The sequence below is a fragment of the Heliconius melpomene genome, chromosome 15, assembly GCF_056956725.1.
Source record: "Heliconius melpomene rosina isolate 202511_hmr_F chromosome 15, ASM5695672v1, whole genome shotgun sequence".
Classification (NCBI taxonomy): domain Eukaryota; kingdom Metazoa; phylum Arthropoda; class Insecta; order Lepidoptera; family Nymphalidae; genus Heliconius; species Heliconius melpomene.
Window position 1 is genome coordinate 515,223 of NC_140403.1, and position 20,724 is coordinate 535,946.

The 20,724-nt window shown below is 33.9% G+C and overlaps 1 protein-coding gene across 1 annotated transcript; it reads left to right on the plus strand.

Annotated features, from left to right (window-relative positions):
• Positions 1-5,101: 5,101 nt before the first annotated feature.
• On the plus strand, positions 5,102-17,849 carry LOC146531171 (macrophage mannose receptor 1-like). Its single transcript, XM_085198542.1, has 14 exons — positions 5,102-5,244; positions 5,915-6,028; positions 6,565-6,705; positions 7,330-7,524; positions 7,855-8,118; positions 11,086-11,271; positions 11,449-11,494; positions 12,489-12,540; positions 14,086-14,140; positions 14,703-14,816; positions 14,998-15,132; positions 15,790-15,975; positions 16,574-16,825; positions 17,136-17,849. The coding sequence occupies exons 1-14, from the start codon at positions 5,202-5,204 to the stop codon at positions 17,675-17,677; spliced, it is 2,325 nt and encodes a 774-aa protein (XP_085054668.1). The 5' UTR covers positions 5,102-5,201; the 3' UTR covers positions 17,678-17,849.
• The last annotated feature ends 2,875 nt before the right edge of the window (positions 17,850-20,724 follow it).

Below are 20,724 nucleotides of genomic sequence, written 5' to 3' on the forward strand. Positions count from 1 at the left end.
GTTAAGTCCGTCATGGCGCAGCGGACCAGCACAGCATCTAACTGTCGGTCGGTCTGTCAGCAAATAACGGTTGTGGGTTCGATCTCTACTCGCGGGGAACAGAGGGAACCTGGGGATCTAGTTTTAAGCTACACCAGTCCCATTGAAACACTTCCGCTTCCTTCTTTCCGCCGAATGCTGGAGGCATTGCGGGTCAAGTGGCAGAACTCCACACAGCACGTCAACGGTGGATCACAATTTATTTTTCTCGTTAGTCTGGAAAAACAAGTTTCTTATTTTAATTAAATTTACATTTGTTGATTGGTCGTTAAGTTACCATAACTTGTTTTACTTGTTTTTGTTGGTAAAGTCACGTTTACACTAACATATCTAGAGATATCTTATAGTATATCCTATATATATATATATATATCTTATAAAACAAAATCGCTTTTCGTGTCTGTCTGTTGTTTCTAACTCTTCTTCTTCTAAACTACCCAACGGATTTTGATGCGGTCTTCACCATTAAGTCGAATGTTTTTCGTAAAAGGTTTATATATAGTTTATTATTTGTACATTCTTATGTAAATTAACATAAATACGATAAATGTGTATAAAGTCCTATCCGTTGAGACACTTTCGCGCATGCGCTGCTCTAATGGTAAGTACTACATGAAAAAATGTACTGGAGTATTGTTCCTCTTAATAAGATCTACAAAAAAGTCCGCGAGAGCATATTCGTATCTTTTAAGAATAACGCGTAGTGATCATTTTTCTGTCTAAAAATAATAATTTCAATATATTTTTTATTGTGAGGTATATTTTTCCATAATGGTATTAATCCTTATCCTTTAAAATACTTTATTAATTTTCTACGTTAAACGAAGATAACATTTCCTATTTACTCTATTTCGAAATTGCGAATAGTTTTACAGAAAAATGCATTTAATTGTTGACACATCACGCCGTTGACACATCAGCTGTATGTTACTCAAGTTTCACTTATCCCTTAGTCTCAGCATATAAATAAGTATATTAGTTACGTTGGCCATTTAATGTAGACCAAAGCTGTCTTTTACTGTAAAATGAAATTTTAATAAGTACTTTAGAAGTTGTTACAATATCAAAAAATCCTCGCTGCGAAACGGCTCGCCACTCGCCATGCGTCCGCCGCGCCTGCCTGCCTTACACGCATCGGTGGTTCAGTGGTAGAATGCTCGCCTGCCACGCGGGCGGCCCGGGTTCGATTCCCGGCCGATGCATTCTATTTAATTTTCCTCACAGGCAGCCACGTAGTGCTTGCTATTCATCAGGGACAGAATACCCTCTTCAGCATTAACCACAAGCTCGAAAAAAAAAACCCGCCTGTCTCTATAGCAACGAAGATTTAGATGCGTTTGCACGTATTGGATAATTGGACTTGAATGTATTATTTCAGCGCGATATATTTGGTTTCATATTTTTTATAGTAGTTATTAGTAGGTAAGTTTTTGTTTATAATTTCTTCCGTTTAAAAATAGTTATTTAACTATCTAAAAATAGTCATTTAAATATATTTTAATAAGTACTTGAAAAGATTAGTCGCACAGATTTAAAATTACGGTACCTACTAAAAAATCCTTGCTGTGTAAAACAATTGGAAAATCCTTATTGAAACTACGAAAATGCGGGTCGCATTAGGGTTTAATTAATTTTCACATTATAGAATAGAATAGAATATACTTTATTGCACACATAAAAGAAATATATAGAAAGAACAACACAAATAAAATGTAAAGAAAAACACGTATGCAAAGGCGGTGTTATTGCTTTAAGCAGTCTCCACCAGACAACCTTTGAAACAATACGGAAAAATTGTAATGAGGAGAAAGGGGACAACGTCTCAGTGCAAATCTTATGAAATATAATTAATAATTATATAATATATAATAAACTAAGTCAATAATATAAAATAAACTTACATAAAATGTGTTTAATGTTTATATACTTTACACATACATACATACAAATATTGAAAAATAATATATACTTACACATATATACATACATACATAAAACGTGTTCAAAAATATATACATAATATTAAAAAAAAAAAATAAAGATAAACTATTATACTAAATTAAATAAGTACTCTTTTAGACGATTTTTAAAACTGTATAGAGATTTGGAATGTCGAACTTCTGGGCCTCCTGGGCCATCGCCTAAGTCGGATAAGCGTTGCCTGGGCTAAGTGGCGGGAGGTCACTGGTGTGGTCTGTGATCGCAGGATACCGTCCAAACTCTTATCCGGCCAAGGAGATTATGATCGATGCCTCCAGACTCGTGCATGACGGATCCAAGTTACCTGAACTTTTCCAACTTAGGGGCTGGCCCAGGACTTATAAGGATAGTGCTCGAGTCCGAGCTCTCGCAGGCCATATACTGGGTCTTTGACACATTGCCAATATGCATTTCATTCATGGAGAATGGTTATGTAACGCAAATGCCGCAGCTAGAATGTATCGGAAAAGATACCAAAACGCTGAACATCATCCCGATTATCGTGTATTTCGATTTTTCTCTCTTCAACAAAGAAGTAATTCAGCAAGTGTCGTACCATTTCGGAATCCAGATTAAATGCGCCAACTTTTAAAGTTACTTGCAAGAACAGTGTAGTACATTTTTTTTATAGTACAGTCGGTTAAAGTTGGGTGTAGTAAATATTTTGAATTTAATGTTTGGCAAAAACACCACATTGTATTGAAAACTGATGCAGGTATGTTTCAATCTTAAACTGTAATTCACAGAAGGGTTACTCATGATTACATTACAGAAAAAAAAATGAAGAAAGAGTAATATTTGTAGTCCTGGGACTTGAAAAACCATCACAGGGTGTCGGTTTTTCCGATATTTTTAAAATCAATATAATATGAAAAATACATGACAAAGATTTTTTTTTATATTTTTCTCATAACTGTCACGACTTGGTCTATCACCTGGTTTCGTTTTATCGTTGACTCCTGGGACACCCTGTATATAGTTATATATCTAATTTTGACTAATTCATATTACAATTCTTTGATATCCTCGGCTTTATTCTAATAAAGCATGTATTTCTTATGTAAAGAAATCAAACACCTCGAGGCTTTTACAGAACTTATATTTCTTCCAGGGCTAAATACCATTAGGCTTGTACAATTTATATCTCAGGACTGTTACAGAACTTATACTTCTTCCAGGGCTAGATACCATTAGGCTTGTACAATTTATATCTCAGGACTGTTACAGAACTTATACTTCTTCCATAGGCTAGATACCATTAGACTTGTACAATGTATAACTTAAATTATAATACAATATTTTATTCTAGAGGACCACTTTCCTCTTCAGCTCCAAATATAATAGTGCGCATCAGAATTTTCATCACATCAAGCGTCCTTTTTAAATTGTCAACTCGCGCTAGTTCTATGTATAAATTTTCAAATATATCTTTTTATTAAACAAAGAGGTTGATTTACATTTTTCTATAACAAATTATCGTGAATATAAAAACTATTTATATAAAATCACTAGTGGGCCCGGACGCGGCTACGCCCGCGAAAATATAAGCCTAAATCATTAAAATAAGTTAAAAAATAATAATAAGTGGAGATTTATTATTAGAAAAAATATCTGAGTAACCGAAATGAACAAACCAAAGAAGTAAAAGTAACTAAAGGAAATTCTTAATATTAGAAAAAAAAACCTAAAGTTTGCTGTGCGCGCGTACTAAACATTTTTCTATATTAAATAATTATTAATTTTTGCGAACAATATTAAATAAAATCTCAAATGATTAAAATTACGATATTTTAAGTGTATAACATCGGTATAGATAACCGAACTGAGATAAATTAATTATAAGCAGCAAATAATTACATAAAAAATAATAGTAATTCGAAAATCTATAAAAATTTACAAAATCATCAAAGTCATCTGCCCGTTCGCGTCGGTCATACTCATATTATGCCGCCCGAAGGCTAGGTCATTTGGAATCAGTCACATCTTAATTATTTATTAGAATGTTATACAGTAAATCATAATTTCCATCTAGATGAAATGCTAAAAGTGACTATTATATTTATTTTCATAAGGATGAATATCAAATTATAGAAATCATCTAATTTTTGTTAATGATTTGTATAAAGAGATTTGTATAAATCTATATCGGCGCGCACCATGTATGCATTAAGCAAACTCACTGTGGGGTGACGTTTTCTTAAATCAGCAAATTTTGCAGGCCGTTGCTTAGCAACGCGTAGCGACGATTGTTATTAACATGGCGGAATAAATTCCTTGTCAAATTAATTATTTTAATATATTGGTATATAACGAAAATATTACAAATATGAGAAAAAAAAAGTATCCTATGTTCATCCCGGGACCCTCAAGTATCTCTATATGAGTATTTTATCACAATTAAATTAGCGGTTTGGCCCTGATTGCGGAAAAGACAGACAGACAGACAGACAGACAGAGTTACTTTCGAATTTATAATATAGGTATAGATTACACTTATAAATATATATCTTTCTTTAAAACCCCTCAATCTATAAGTGAAATCCGCATTAAAATACTTGGGATACATTAAAGGATTAAGCCTTGCACCCCACTTAAAGTATCTACAGTACTACCTACTTTGTACGTACCTAGAGTTAAGATTTTCCGTAACAAACTACTGACTAAGACTACGCTACACTTTGTTTCACCAGAGAGGGGAAGCGAATAAAAATTATTCCCCCAAGTGGTAATTGAATCCAGTACCATCGTCTTTACAAAATACGTACCACTGCGCCCTAATGGTCTCAAGGCCGAAACGTAAAAAAATTTTGTAGACAGAGGGAACCTAGTGTTAAGATACTCCGTTCCCCGCTTTTCGCCGAATTAAGGAGGCATTGCGTGTGCGGAAATTGGCGCTGCCCTTTGCCACCAGAGCGAAGAAATGAAAATATAAATGTAAGCAAATATTTCACTTTTTCGAGTGGGGATGGAACTACAACCAGTCGCGTTTACAGTCACACACACTTGTGCCCCTGCGCCGTGATTGGCCTCAAGCCTTAAGATTGTTACAAACTTAATAATATGCGCAAATCTTTGGTTTTGAGTCATGTACCTACGAGACCAGAAAAAAACAAATATTTTTCCTTATACAACCTACTTATGTTTCAAACGCGTTTAAGATCTTGTAGAAGTAACATATTAATATGTTTTTAATATTATTCGTAGTGTCGCTTTGTGTTTTAGTAGGTGAGGTTATTTTTGAACTATACTAATATTATAAAAATAAAGAGTTTGTTTGGTTAAATGCATTAATCTCGGGAACTACTGGTTTCATTTTTTTTGAGTTGGAAAGTCCATTTGTGTTGGAAGGTTGTAGGCGATATAACTCACGTTTCCTGCGGTCAGTTACATTGGACTTGCAACGTGTCATAGGTCTTTCCTCTATTATTAATCTATAAAATGTGGAAAAAGCTTTAAAATAGACTGTTTACCATTTTTTTTTGTGTAAATGTAGAGAGCCAAGTAGAATATTAAATAAGACGTCGTTCTCAACTTCCTTGAAAAAATAATGGGAGATCTATAGGTGCCGAGTTCTGTGTTCACTCGGGATAAAATTTAATCTCTAAATTTCACTTTTTTTTTTACGTACATACTTTATTATATATGTATATATAATTGAGTGTACTTCCAGCTTGTACTGGAACATTTGGTGAGGTGGTAAAAAATAACCAATTCATTTTAGAGCTTGTACCTATTTCCCTAACTTTGCTTACCTTAAGACGGAAAATGGATAATTCTAGTTTTCCCCGTTTTCGTAGAGATATCTCGTAGTCTCGTCCCCTACACTCCCTAGTTTTCAAATTTCTAAGTCCCCTAGCTATATCTGTGCGTTGAGGAGAGTTTTTTTATGTTTCAGATGGAAATTTCATCAGATATGACTACAATTATCATCCTGAGGTGTTCGGGTGGATGAAACTACACAGAGTGCCAGCAACTTTCCAGGATGCTTGGCTAAGATGCCACCTAGAAGGTAACAATTATTTTATTTTCACACAAGGATAAAAATATTTAGAAAAGTGTAAAAAGTTTAAGCATAGCAGGATTCGAAACCCAGGCATCTTGAAATCGCTAAAAGTCAAGCTGTAAATAAAACATATAAATCAGGGTAATGCTGAATCCCGAGCACAGCATAGTAGGCAGGGAGAGCCTAGTGTTAAGACACTCCGTTCTCTATTTTCCACTGAATTCTGGAGGCATTGCGTGTTGAGTGGCAAAACTAGACGCCGCAATCACCAAAGTGAAAAGAATGAAAACATTCCTCAAGTGGAAACCGAACCCACAACTAGTCGCGTTTACAGTTCCACGTTTCTGTCACTGCGCTACGCCTGGCCTCAAATAATTTATGTTGATGGGAATTATTATAATTTAATTATTTTCATTTTTTCGTTCTCGTAGACAAAGCGTTGAGTTCCGCCATTTAACACGCAATATCCCGGAAATTAGGCGGAAAATGGTGAACTCAGTGATTGGAACCAAGTACTTTAAATTTACTATCTTCCTCTCCAGGTTCTATTCTAGCATCACCAATAAATACTGCGATAGAGTCGGCCATGAGAAAAGAAATGAAGATCAAAAGAGTGACTTGGAGTGGAGTATACTCTGGGATTCATGCCACTTTCTCTAAAGGCGACTTTTTCTCCGTTGAAGGTCTGTCACATTTTTGTCACGTTTAACTAAATAAGAAGCAATAATCGTATAGTTTTTATTATTTATTTATTATGTAGGCCACCGTTACATGTAGTATGACATATAATAAAAAAAATCAAATAATTATTTAAAAATATAACATTTGAAGTATATTGTACATAGTTTATCACAACTACAGGCGTAATTATAGTTCAACATAATTATAAAACAACCGGTCAAGTGTTAGTAGGATGCGCCCGTCCCGTACTAATTTCAAAAGTATAGGTCAACGGGAAGTAGAACTTATAAAGTCGACATACTTAAATTTACAAGTGTATACTGAAATTAATATTTAGTAATATTAAATACATTAATATAAAAAAAAACACTAACGAAATTTAGTATTAGTTACAGTTCCAGATGAACAATATTAGTGGCATTCCAAAAATAATAATTACTATTCTCTATTTACATTACAATAAATATATTTTTATAGAGGTGCAGTCTCGAGTTGGGGATCGAACCCCCAACCAGTCGCATTTACAGTCACACTTTGTGCCCCTGCGCCACAACTGACCCCAATATATTGCCTTTGTTATATTAAGTGGAAATAATGGAAAAATCTATTTTTGTCTTACTATACAGGTGTAGCGTTAGGCAAGATGCCTATAGATTGGATGCCAATGGAACCAGACAATAAGAACAACGATGAAGATTGTATCTTATACGTGGCCAATGGTACTATAGCGGATATAAACTGCAATGATGTTCATCCGTACATTTGTTACAAGAAGAGAACAAAATTTATGTCTTTAACCGGATGTGGAACTATTGACAAAGGTTTGTTATTTTGTAACTAGTTAGGTGTTTAATGTTTGCATTTATTCCCCTGAGAGGTAATCGAAGCAACAACCATCACTCAACAGTTTACGATCAGTCTCGGCTTTACCCCGATTTCGTAATAGCGCAGCAGCATTTTAGCTATTCGATTCATTGTTTAACAATGTAATTCGGACCACATGATTCTCTAGTCTGTTCCCCTTTCTGCTCTCTTATATCTTGCTCTATTTTTAACAATAATAAGATTTATGCAGTTCAAAGTATTCGGGCACGCTCTCCTTAGGAGTCTAAAGATATATAAGTAAAAGGTACTTTTATTTCGTTCCACAGAATATGTCCTAGAACCAGCGACAGGTAGCTGCTACAAGTTCCACCGAGTCGCCAGGAATTGGACACGAGCGTACATGACGTGTGCAGCTGAAGGAGGCCACCTAGCGGTCATTAATAGCGACAGTGAAGCTAATGTCTTGAAGGGAATATTTGCTAAGCATCCTCAAGATAGCTTGCGTTCGAACCTGGAATCTATTATGAAGGAGATCGTCCACATTGGCTTCCACGATTGGGGTGAAAGGGGTGTTTGGACAACTATACATGGTTAGTAATGATATATGCAATTATACATCGGTATTTCCCGTGGACCTACAGTTATAAAATTTGGCACGAAACAAGAAATTTGTATACAAATAAAAGAAAAAATCTAAAAACTGAAAATTTATAGATATTTCGTATTAAAACCATTACAATCATATATTTACTATTAATTTCATACGAAATGAGTGCATACGCTCGCAAACTTATCTATAACAACTACCCATACCTATATTATAAATTCGTAAGTTACTCTGTCTGTCTGTATGTCTTTTACGCAATCAGGGCCAAACCGCTAATTTAATTGTGATAAAATACTCATATAGAGATACTTGAGGGTGTCGGGATGAACATAGGATACGTTTTTTCTCATATTTGTAGTATTTTCGATATATATCAATACTAGCGGACGCGCGCAGCTTCGCTTGCGTATTTTGGGGTGAATTCTAATAAACCATAAAACATGTGTTCAATAAAATGTTTTTAAGAGTCAAAATTTCTAATTTTATAATAATCCAGATTAGATCCAGTTTGTATAGAGAAAGATTTTTCCATACAAACTTTCAACCCCTTATTTGCACCCTTAGGGGGTGAATTCTAGAAAACCATGAAACACATGTTCAATTAAATACTTTTAAGAGTCTGAATTTCAAATTTTATAAAAATAGGTGCCGATTTAAAAAATATTCTATACAAACTTTTAACTCCTTATATGCACCCTTAAGGGGAGAATTCTAGAAAACGAAGAAACACGTGTTCAATTATATACTTTTAAAAATCTAAATTTAAAATTTTATGAAAATCGATGCCGATTTATTTTTTTTTCCATACAAACTTTCAACCCCTATTTCACCCCTTTAGGGTTAAAATTTTACCAAATCCCTTCTTAGTGGATGTCCAGATTACGAAAGTAAACATCTGTCCAAATTTCACGTTTCTATCATCAGCGGTTACGGCTGTGCGTGCGTCTTACCTCAGTCAGTGAGGACAAGTTCTTTTATATAATACTAGCGGACGCGCGCAGCTTCGCTTGCGTAATTAGGGGTGAATTCTAATTAACCACAAAACATGTGTTCAATGAAATATTTTTAAGAGTCTAAATTTCAAATTTTATAAAAATCGGTGGCGATTTAATAATTTTTCCATACAAACTTTCAACCCCTTATTTGCACCCTTAGGGGGTAAATTCTAGAAGATCATGAAACACATGTTCAATTAAATATTTTTATGAGTCTAAATTTTAAATTTTATAATAACCAGTGGCGTTTTAAAGATTTTTCCATACAAACTTTCAACCCCTTATTTGCACCCTTAGGGAAAGAATTCAAGAAAACATAAAACATGTGTTCAATTAAATACTTTTAAGAGTCAGAATTTCAAATTTTATAAAAATTGGTGCCGATTTAAAAAAAATTCTATACAAACTTTCAACCCCTTATTTGTACCCTTAGGGGGAGAATTCTAGAAAACGATGAAACACGTGTTCAATTAAATACTTTTAAAAATCTAAATTTCAAATTTTATAAAAATCGGTACCGGTTTAAATTTTTTTCCATACAAACTTTCAACCCCTATTTCGCCCCTTTAAGGTTAAAATTTTTCAAAATCCCTTCTTTTACGAAAGTAAACAGCTGTCCAAATTTCATGTTTCTACGCACAGCGGTTACGGCTGTGCGTGCGTCTTACCTCAGTCAGTGAGGACAAGTCCTTTTATATATATAGACTAGTGGGCCCGGACGCGGCTACGCCCGCGAAAATATAAGCCTAAATAATTAAAATAAGTAAAAAAATAATAATAAGTGGAGATTTATTATTAGAAAAAATATCTGAGTAACCGAAATGAACAAACAAAAGAAGTAAAAGTAACTAAAGGAAATTCTTAATATTAGAAAAAGTACTAAACATTTTTCTATATTAAATAATTATTAATTTTTACAAACAATATTAAATAAAATCTCAAATGATTAAAATTACGATATTTTAAGTGTATAACATCGGTATAGATGAGATAAATTAATTATAAGTTTACAAAATCATCAAAGTCATCTGCCCGTTCGCGTCGGTCATACTATACCACTCGTAGGCTAGATCATTTGGAATCAGTGACATCTCCTTAATTATTTATTAGAATGTTATACAGTAAACTATAATTTCCATCTAGATAAAATGCTAAAAGTGACTATTATATTTATTTTCATGAGGATGAATATCAAATTATAGAAATCATCTAATTTTTGTTAATGTATACAAATCTATATCGGCGCGCGCCATGTATGCACGACGTAGCGACGATTGTTATCAACATGGCGGAATAAATTGCATGTCAAATTAAAATGTATTTTAATATATTAGTATATATCGACAATATTACAAATATAAGAAAAAAAAGTATCCTATGTTCATCCCGGTACTCTCATGTATCTCTATATGAGTATTTTATCACAATTAAATTAGCGGTTTAACCCTGATTGTGTAAAAGACAGACAGACAGACAGAGTTACTTTCGAATTTATAATATAGGTATGGATAGATATTAAAATACTTATTAATTTGACATGCAATTTATTCCGCCATGTTTATAACAGCCGCCGTTGCTAAGCAACGATTTGCAAAGTTTGTTGTTAGAAAACGTCACCCAAAATGAGCTTGCTTAACGCATCTCTCTATTGAAAACTGGAAATAATTTCATAAATATATTTAATAAATATTCGTATAGTTCAAGCGGGCGTAGCCGCGTTCGGGTCCACTAGTATTGTATAAAAACAACTAATTTCAAATGAGTGCCTACGGGTGTATGCCTTGCTCTCTCATGCAAACTTAGTTAACTTTGGGATTTTATCTAAGTTTTTCTTTTTGTTGACCGACAACCGCACAACCTACAAAGCGAATCCGACTCGCACTTGATCGGTTTATTCGTATCTTCAACTTTATTCATTTTTTTAAACAAAGAATTAACATAAAACATTTTTTTAGGACAATCACTAGTAGAAGCTGGTTTCGACCTCTGGGCTGAAGGTCAACCTGATGACGCACCGAAAGGAGAGTACTGTGGAGGAATGTTCAGAAATGGACGCTTGGACGACGTATGGTGCTATAAGAGAGGACCGTTTATTTGTGAAATGTCACCCGAAAGCCTGTCTGCTGATGATGATCCCTTAAGTAATTTATTTTTAATATAAATTAGTCGAGTGGGAAAGAGAACGGCTATGGTGCTGCATATTATAAGGTCCTCATTGGATTTCGTTACTTAACACCTACTGACTTTAAACTTAGCGAAAAATAAACTACATTGGCTCTATATCAATCTATACTATCTATACTTCTAATACTATACAGTTGAAGAGTTTGTTTGGTTGAAAGTCCTCATCTCAGAAACTAATGGGTTTGTTTGATTTGGATTTGGTAATCCATTTATTAAGAAGGGCTATATTACATCAGCCCCGGTAACTAGTTACGCCAGTAAGTACTACAATACGAGACGTCGTCAGCCAAGATTTTGTATCTTTGACATCACTTTAAATGAAGAACTTTATTTACTTAGTAAGATCTTTGATTTTCACGATTATTACACATTTTAAATGAAACAAACTGTTTAGCCGGATTGATCGTGTATATTTAGTATTAGTATCTACTATATATTTTTGGAAACCCGACGTTTCGAACATTTAGCAGTAGTCCGTGGCCACGGGGAGAGTAGATCAGGTGGCATTCGTCTCTTAGACGACATCATTATTATATTAAACTATTCCAGAGGTTAGCGTGTTAAAGCGGGCAATCTCTTCAGCTTTACTATATTAGTATGGATTAACTAACGCCAAATACGATTTCTGTCTAATCCGCTATAAGTATACGGGATAGAATATGATGCCTTTTTAATTTTAAAAATTTTTGTTTACAGGTAAAATCTAAGGTCGCTGGTTATAATGAAGCCATCAAGTCGATACTTATTATTTTTATTATTATTTTATGCTAGTTTCTAATCATAATAAACAAATATATTTTTTTCTTTAAGCTTCACGGCATACATAGCAGGTAGGCAGAGGGAATCTGGAAACCTATGGAAACCTAGTGCCTAGTAGCACTACACTCCGTTTCGTAATAAAGCCTCTTTACTACAGCGAAGAAATGAAAATATGAAACATTTTATTCCTCCGGGTAGGACTCGAACTCACAACTGCAGCGGTTGTCGTACACTTGCACCCATGCGCTCCGACGCGACGGTCAATTTTGATTTAAAATTAACTTTAGTTAGTTAAAATTATTAAAAGTTTTTCAAAAATGATATATTACTCTTTTATTTTTCTATTATTCCATTCTGTCCCTTTGGTTTTAAGAAATACATTAAAACATGAAATTAAAATATGTTTTTTTTCCAGACCGGACATAGACCACACGGCCGTCAAATGCCGTGCCTTCCTACTAGTACTAGTATTTGATTTCTTTTTTAAATAGGTGATGACATAAAACACTAAGTCTTGTCACTATATTCCTTTTCTATATATTCATGTCACGTTTTAAATAATTTTCATCACACTGTAGGTATAGAATAACAATAGTATTTTTTTTTTAATAAAATATATAACAATCATAAAAAATATATAACACTGGTTGAGGTCTGTCCTGGCGCAGAGGCACAAGAGAGTGGCAGGTAGTGGGTTCAATTCCCATACGAGTAAATAAAATATTCGCTATTTTCATATTCTCGCTCTGGTACCGATGCAAGCGTGGTATGTTCCGCATCGTCAAATCATCAGGAATCCGTAACAAGATTTTCTCACTTAAAAAAAATTAATTAACTATTTTGTGTAATAAATAATCAAAACAAAGAAAATTTTAGAATTATGGAAACATGTTGTTTTCAAAGTTGTATACAAAAACCTAAATAAACAGAGAAAGAGCATACTTTATCTATCATATCTTTATCACTTATGTGCATTTATATATGTGATTAAAAAGTTGATATCAACAGATGACATCAGGCGTTTGGCCTGTTCACGTCCCCAGATGCTGATAGGCGAGCTGTCATATCATGTTCAGGGTTTTAAGATTAGAAGCTTTATTTAGGTCATTGGGAATCCCATTGTTTTCCTTTTTTTAAATGTAGCTTAAACAATACTTGAACTTAAATCTTGAAACAGATTAGAAAAAAAAACTCTTAGTCATGGTAAAAGAAAACTTTTTTGTATCTCACATATTATATAGAACGATAGGAGATAAAACTTACTGTCAGCCTTTTCCGTCAGCATTCAAAACATTGTGTATGAAATACCGGAAAAATGGGCATCAAATTCACACTCACAGTTTTCCCTTTTATATTTAAACAAATTTACATAAATAAACACAAATAAGAGGCCAGTCGTGGCGCTACAAACTTTACGTAGAGCTACAAAATGTGACTGTAAAATCAACAGGTTGTGGGTTCAATCCGCACCTGAGGAAATGAAATATTTATTTAAATTTATATTTTCAGTTCTTAACTCTGGTCTCGAGGCAAGGTGCTGCGTTGAGTTCCGTCACTCAACACGCAATGCATCCAGAATTCGGCGGAAAGTGGGGAAGGGAGTGTCTTAACACTAGCTTCTGTCTGCTTGCCCTGCTGTGTGCGGGATACAGCGGGAAATTGAAACATAATGTCAGATTAATGATGACGTATTATAAATACAATTATCATTTTCTAAATATCAGAATTCCCAGATGGAAAAATTAACAAAATAAACATTGCTATCATGCAAAATATATAGGTATATAAAGCAGTTCTCAAACATAATATAAAATCGTCCGGCGGTTAAGAGGTCACGCGATATTGGCTTTTAATCATTTCCATGTTGAACAGACGTATGTACCCTAGTACCCTAGTACTTATTAGTTTGACGCAAAAAGACAGTTCAATACTGTGTTTATATATATATATATAAGATTAAGCAGCTGGTGCTCAGTTGGTGACATATCTGTAGCATAACAGCATAACAATAGCGTGATATGGAGCTTCTGCGATACTTCTTCGTGCTTTGCCTGTTTTTATACGCAGGTGAGTTGTTGTGTCAATTTTATTTATCAAATAGGAACAGTTTTGTTGCTCTTATAGGATAAAGTGCGGCGTTGAGTTACGCCACTCGAAGTGAAAACCGAGAAGTATTTTAATACTAGTATTAAGAGAAGGTTCTCTTGAAGAACCTAGGTAGGTTCTCTTATTTTTCAAATGTTACTCTTGTATTTCAAATAACAAAGCTGGTTTTTTTGTGATAACAAAACAAAAAAATGTGAAAAAAAATAAAAGAAATGAGAAGTGAAAAATTAAAAAATATGAAAACAAAACAAAAAAGAAAAAAAAACAAGCCCATAATTTGTTTCCAACATACCTAACACAATTTTTTCAGGTTCCCTCTGCTATGTTTGGGATATAGCATTTAAATTAAAAATACTTCATCAGAATGAGTAATCGGGACCGAATCTTCCCATCACAGTCTGTAAAATTAATTCCCGACTGTAAATCGTAATGACTTAATTAGCTTGATATTTTTTCTGTTTTGTTTTATGCCGTAGGATTTTTCCTTTTTTTTATAATTCTTTTAATTTTTTCCCATTTACAGAGGCAAAAAGCATACATTACGACTATGAATTCGACGAGGACGCTAAAGTGTGGCTGAAGCTGCACAGGGTAAAGGCGACTTGGCACGAAGCGCGCAAGATGTGTAATATGGAAGGTAGCTATTCATTACATATGTATATGTTCCTACATAGATTACTTAAATTTATAATAATTTATTAAATTATATAAAAAACAACAATATAAATAAATATATTATAATAAGCGTGCCCTTGAGTTGCTGAACTTGAACTTCTTAATCATTACAAATTAACTTCTAATAACTTTATAAATTTTAGGTGCTATTTTGGCGTCACCATTGAACAAACCAATAAAAGACGCAATAGAAACTTACTCAAGAGCCTATGATATAGATCAAATTTTCGTCGGAATACACGCAACCTTTTCCGGTGGCTTGTGGCATACAATAGAAGGTAATTATTATTTTTTTATTTCCTCCTGTATCCCAGTGTTACCAAAGCGAAGAACTCAATTCACCATATACTCGTCCCAATGGGAATCGAATCCATTTCCGTCGCGTTTACAATCAGATCCTGTTCCACTGCGCCCGGAGAGTAGATAAAGTAGCAATATAGCTAGAAATGTTTTTATCTCATGTAATACATGGAATACGTTTCAGATTTGTAATCAAGCTAATAAACCGAAGTGACCTTTTATTATCAGACATGTTTTCATTTAATTTAATAAAAATACAAACATTCAGACATGTATTTATACTACTGTAGCACGGTCACCAAACCTACTTCTAGGTAGTCTAGAAACTTGATGGACTTCCACTTTGTGGCTCAAAAACAGAATTTTACGTCTTGTAGCTTACACCAACGATTTCCGCCACTCAACACGCCAGGTTACTCGCTGTTTCTCCCATATATCCCCAGCTATGAGCGTGAAACTCGGAGAAGGTTACAGGCGGTTACTGTTATTTGTTATAGTAATGATTTAATTTTCAATGTAGAGGAAGCTGATGATATACATACATATATTTATTTCGTTGATTTTGCGTACCTGGCGAGGTACAGGTAGGCAGATAGGTAAACACAAAATAATCCTTACTTTTTGTATTTTTTTAGGTGTTTCATTAGAAAAGTTGATAGATAATCTAGATATAAAACAAATCAACAGTGACGACGATCGTTGTTCAGTGTTAAACGCTGGATCACTCATAAGCGTCAAATGTTCAGAGATGTTCCCATACATGTGCTACAAGCGTCAAAATTCTGATGTACAACTGACTTCCTGCGGAACCACCGACAGAGGTAATGTGAATTGCAATTTAATATGTAGGTCAGTTGAAGTATTATTTTTTACCGTTACAAAAAGACCGCACAAGCGCCAGGCAGGCACGCCCACCGAGGGATCCGTACAAAAATTTGAGATCTCCCGTTCATCTGATACCTCAGTTGAACTAGCGTCTTTAATACCAAAATTTGCCAAATTTTGATGAAAAGTGGTACATAATCATAAATCATCTTGATATTATAAATTACGTTCTTGTCTTCCAAATGTTCATATATTTCACTTACAAAATAGTTCATAAAAATACTGACCGTGCAAGTAGGACGTCTAGTAGGACGGAAATTTCGTATGGAGATCCTTAGGCAGCGTACCAATGTTAAGATGTCGTGGGCCATATCCCCATTCGAGGAAATGAAATAGTTATTTAAGCTTATGCTTTCATTTCTTCGCTCTGGTGTGAAGGCTTACAGAGGCGCGTTGAGTTCCGCCACTCAACACTTAATGCCCATAATATTAGGCCAAAAATAGGGACACACTTAACACTAAGTTCCCTCTGCCTGCTCTTTTGTGTGCGGCATACAACGTGAAGCTGATTTATATAAGTAATATCTTTTACAGAGTACATATTGGATGAGAGAACTGGTAACTGCTACAAATTCCATGCACAAACAAGGACTTGGTGGGATGCCTTCAAGACATGTTCAGCAGAAGAAGGATACTTAGCGATAATTAATAGTGATACTGAAGCACAAGTCATTAAAGATATTTTTGAAAGGTATCCTGACACCGTAATTAAATCGGAACATCCAAATGTTATCAGTCTTGGCATTATAGATTGGGAGCAAAACAGGGAATGGTACACGATTCATGGTAAGTATATTATATTTTTTAGCTTAAGAATTTATTCCGTACGCAACAGTGAACAGTCCAACATTAAGTGTTAAAATGTTCTGTCTAAAGAGTCAAATGTAATACATTGCGGGTTGAGTAGAGTTATAATTAATACAACGTTACGGGATACGAAGCACTTAACTTAAAAGTTTTTTTTTCTTACTTTAACTTGTTTGAGGTGAAACTATTTAAGTAAAATCAAGTAAATCATTTATGATTTACTCGTAGATATAAATTAATAATTTAGAATTAAAATAAAACATAATACAATGTATTTTATTAATTTCAGGCGAGCGTCTAGAAGATTCAGGTTACTCTTACTGGAGTAAAGGAGAACCTAATAACGCAGGCCGAAATGAATTTTGTGGTACAATGTTCCGAAACGGATTGTTAAACGATGAACCTTGCTCAAAAAAAACAGCTTTCATTTGTGAGAAAGATGTAAGAAATATTGACAATTCCAAAGACGAAACTGGAGTAAAAACTACTGAAGAATCGACAGAAATAAAAATGGCGACTACTGAAGAATCAACAAAACCAGGAATGTCGACTACTGAAGAAACAAAAGAAATACCAATCTGGACTACTGATGAAACAAAAGAAATAGCAATCTGGACTACTGAAGAAACTAAAGATATACCAATCTGGACTACTGAAGAAACAAAAGAAATACCAATCTGGACTAATGAAAAAACGGCAGAAATAACAACTTTGACTAGTGGAAATACATCTGGAGTAGAAAGTTCCAGTACTACTGAAGACATGCCCGAATTCATGCCAACTGATATAGCATTAGCTTATGACATTTATGATGAATTCCGTATCAGATAAATTAAGTAATAATGATGTATATTATAATGTATATAATCTTAATATAAATATTTTATAGATTTCTTTTTGAGTATTTTTTGGGTTGTAAATATCACTTTCAGGATTTTCCAAGAAAGCACTTATAGTTATTCGAAATCAAATTTTAAGAAATTCAACTAATCATCTTAATAAAGTAATTTAAAAGCTTTCGGTAAAATATATATTATGATAATTCTGCGTATATTTATTATTTAAAGCCATTTTTTATTTTAATAAAATTTTGAGATTCTTTTTTTTCTTGACTTTAATTAAAATTTAAGTTATTTTTTTTATTCGAATATTGGCCTAAGATCCCATTGCTTAAATCTGCAAGCTTATATTTAAGAATGACACATTATATTAGAATAGATTACACTAGGGTTACCAAGAAGAAACATGATGTAATTAATACCTTATAGTAGATCGATATTTGTAAACATTTATTTAGTTAGATTATTTAGCCGTTATAAAATTATAATTTAAATGAGTATTAGTATTTAGAAAACAGATTTAGCAAAGATTCAATATCATGGATCCATTATTTCACTTGAAAAATAAGGATGATTTCATCTTTAAATAGTTTTCTGTATGTACTTAATATGATTAAAATCATCATAAACAGTTAGAAAAAAAAAACTGATTTTAAGATTGACCTTCTATTACATAATGTTTTTCTTTAAAACATAATCGTCAACCGGAACCGGAATAAAATATTTCAAATGATGGCAATCCTCTCTTCTTTTCCAGGTAACCATGTGTTATAGTGTTGAGAAAAAAAAAGTTTTAATTTGATAAAAATTCATAGATTTATTAAAAAAACATATGAGAGCAAATTATTAACATTAAATGACTTGTTTAAACCAGACAAACATGGGCTTGCAGCAGACTGAGAGCTGGCAACAATGGTTTTTAGAACTCCCTATGTGATTTTCTTTCAAATGATGTGGAATTCATATAAAAAACATGTTAGTACAATTTGCACATTACCATAGATTTAAGTAAAGGTGAATGCGGCAGGATTCTTTTAGGCAACCCTAGTGTAATCTAATCTACTATCATATTTCTTGCATTAAAAAACAGATACCTACAGATTTAAGCATAGGAATCTCGACCTATATAGATTGTTTTAGCTTCACGCTACGCCTGCTTCGCTTCGCCCTACTCCGACGAGACATTACGCGTTGACTAGCTTAGATATTTTACCAGAGCAAGAAATATAAACATAATTCGGTCCCCCGAGTGAGAATCGAACCTACGACAGAAGTGCTTACAGATAGACGTTGTGATTATAGGCATGCTATAGTGAAATATATCTTTTACATAGAACTTGAATGTAGATGTGACTTAATTGAAATAATTAACAGCTTGAACTCTCAACCACTATGATAACAATTATTGAGGATTGTTTATATAAATAATTTTGTCAAATGGAAATCCCTATATTTATAAGCAATCAGTGTTTGATACGTCAGTGTGAATTTGATATTTTGTATGTTATTTAAAATATAATGTTGCTAGTGGACCCGGACGCGGCTTCTCCCGCTTGAACTATACGTATATTTAATATCTCTGAAATAGCGAGAGAGAATCGGCACTATTTTAACACCTTCTCAATAATTGTTATGAATGCTCAGTAACGACTAAAAGGCATATATTACATTTTGAGTCTAGTTAGTTTGTTTGTAATTATAAATACATATTTTTTACAATATTCTGAAAATATATTTAAATACGAGCGTTTCTCCATAACGTAGTTGTGCGCGTACCTTAAGTTGGCGCTACCGCTGAAAGGGCCCCACTTTCAAGTTAGTAAGTACTCATACAGTCTTAACAACTACATGTTAGACTATTAATCCTCCAAATTTCAGATTTGCTGAATTGACGTAGGTCTGGGGGCCTTGGGACCTCAGTCTTCTATAAGAGAATTTGAATGTCGATAATTTATAGTGACATTATTTTATTACTGAGGTCAGTCGTGGCACAGGGGCTCAAGGGTGCGTGCGGCTTGTAAACTCGATGGTTGTGGGTTCGATTATCATATTAGGAAATGCTAATGTTATACGTGAGATGTATCTCGCGTTCATCTCTCTCTTAACATATAATAATATTATGGAAAATATTCATCTACGGTTCATAAATCGGTAGGTCTTAGGTGAAACGTAATTGTCGCGGCGCTCGGCGTCCGCAAACTTAGTTTGCTCGTAATTAGAGGAGATTGGTGGTATCGACGGCGTCCTGTTCCTGATGCAACTCATTTATCTGGGAACTCGATTAGAGGGGCTATTTCGCCGATAACTTTACATGTACGCGTAATGTCCAATTTTGTGATGCAACTTATTATTGGAAATAAACATTTATTTACAATACAAAATTATATATTTGTTAATTATAAATTAGCATACGATATTTAAATCAGCTTCGCTGTATCCCGTGCACAGTAGGGTAGGCAGAGGGAACCTTATAATAATAAAAAAGAAAAAAACTAATCTGCTTATTGTCTTCGGACCGATTGCATGATGAGCTCAAAAGAAAAAAATTATATATATAAAATTTACACAAAAAAAAGAACCTTAACTTAGTGTTAAGACACTCCGTTCCCCATTTTCTGCCGAATTCTGGAGGCGAAACTCAACGTCGCGCTTTGCCTCTACACCAGAGCGAAGAAATAGAAATATAAATTTAAATAAATATTTCATCTCCTCGAGGGGGGGATCGAATCCACTACCAGGCGGTTTTACTCGTCTAATTCTAGATTCCCTCTGCCTACCCAGCTATGTGCGGGCTAGAGCGTGAAGCAATTTTTTTTTTTAAATAAATGTAGAAGTGCGAGTAGTTTGTTAGTTTTTCCTACACACCACTCACTCCGACTGGTTTTGGTAGAAATATATAAATTGAAATTGCTGGTAAATCAAGTGTCATCGTTTTTCATAATATTATTGTTTACGATCCTTTCTAACCTAAAAGCAGAGGACACGCCATTGTGAAGGGTGGCCGATAGGGTGGTTACAATCAGGCCGCTTTCGTCAACA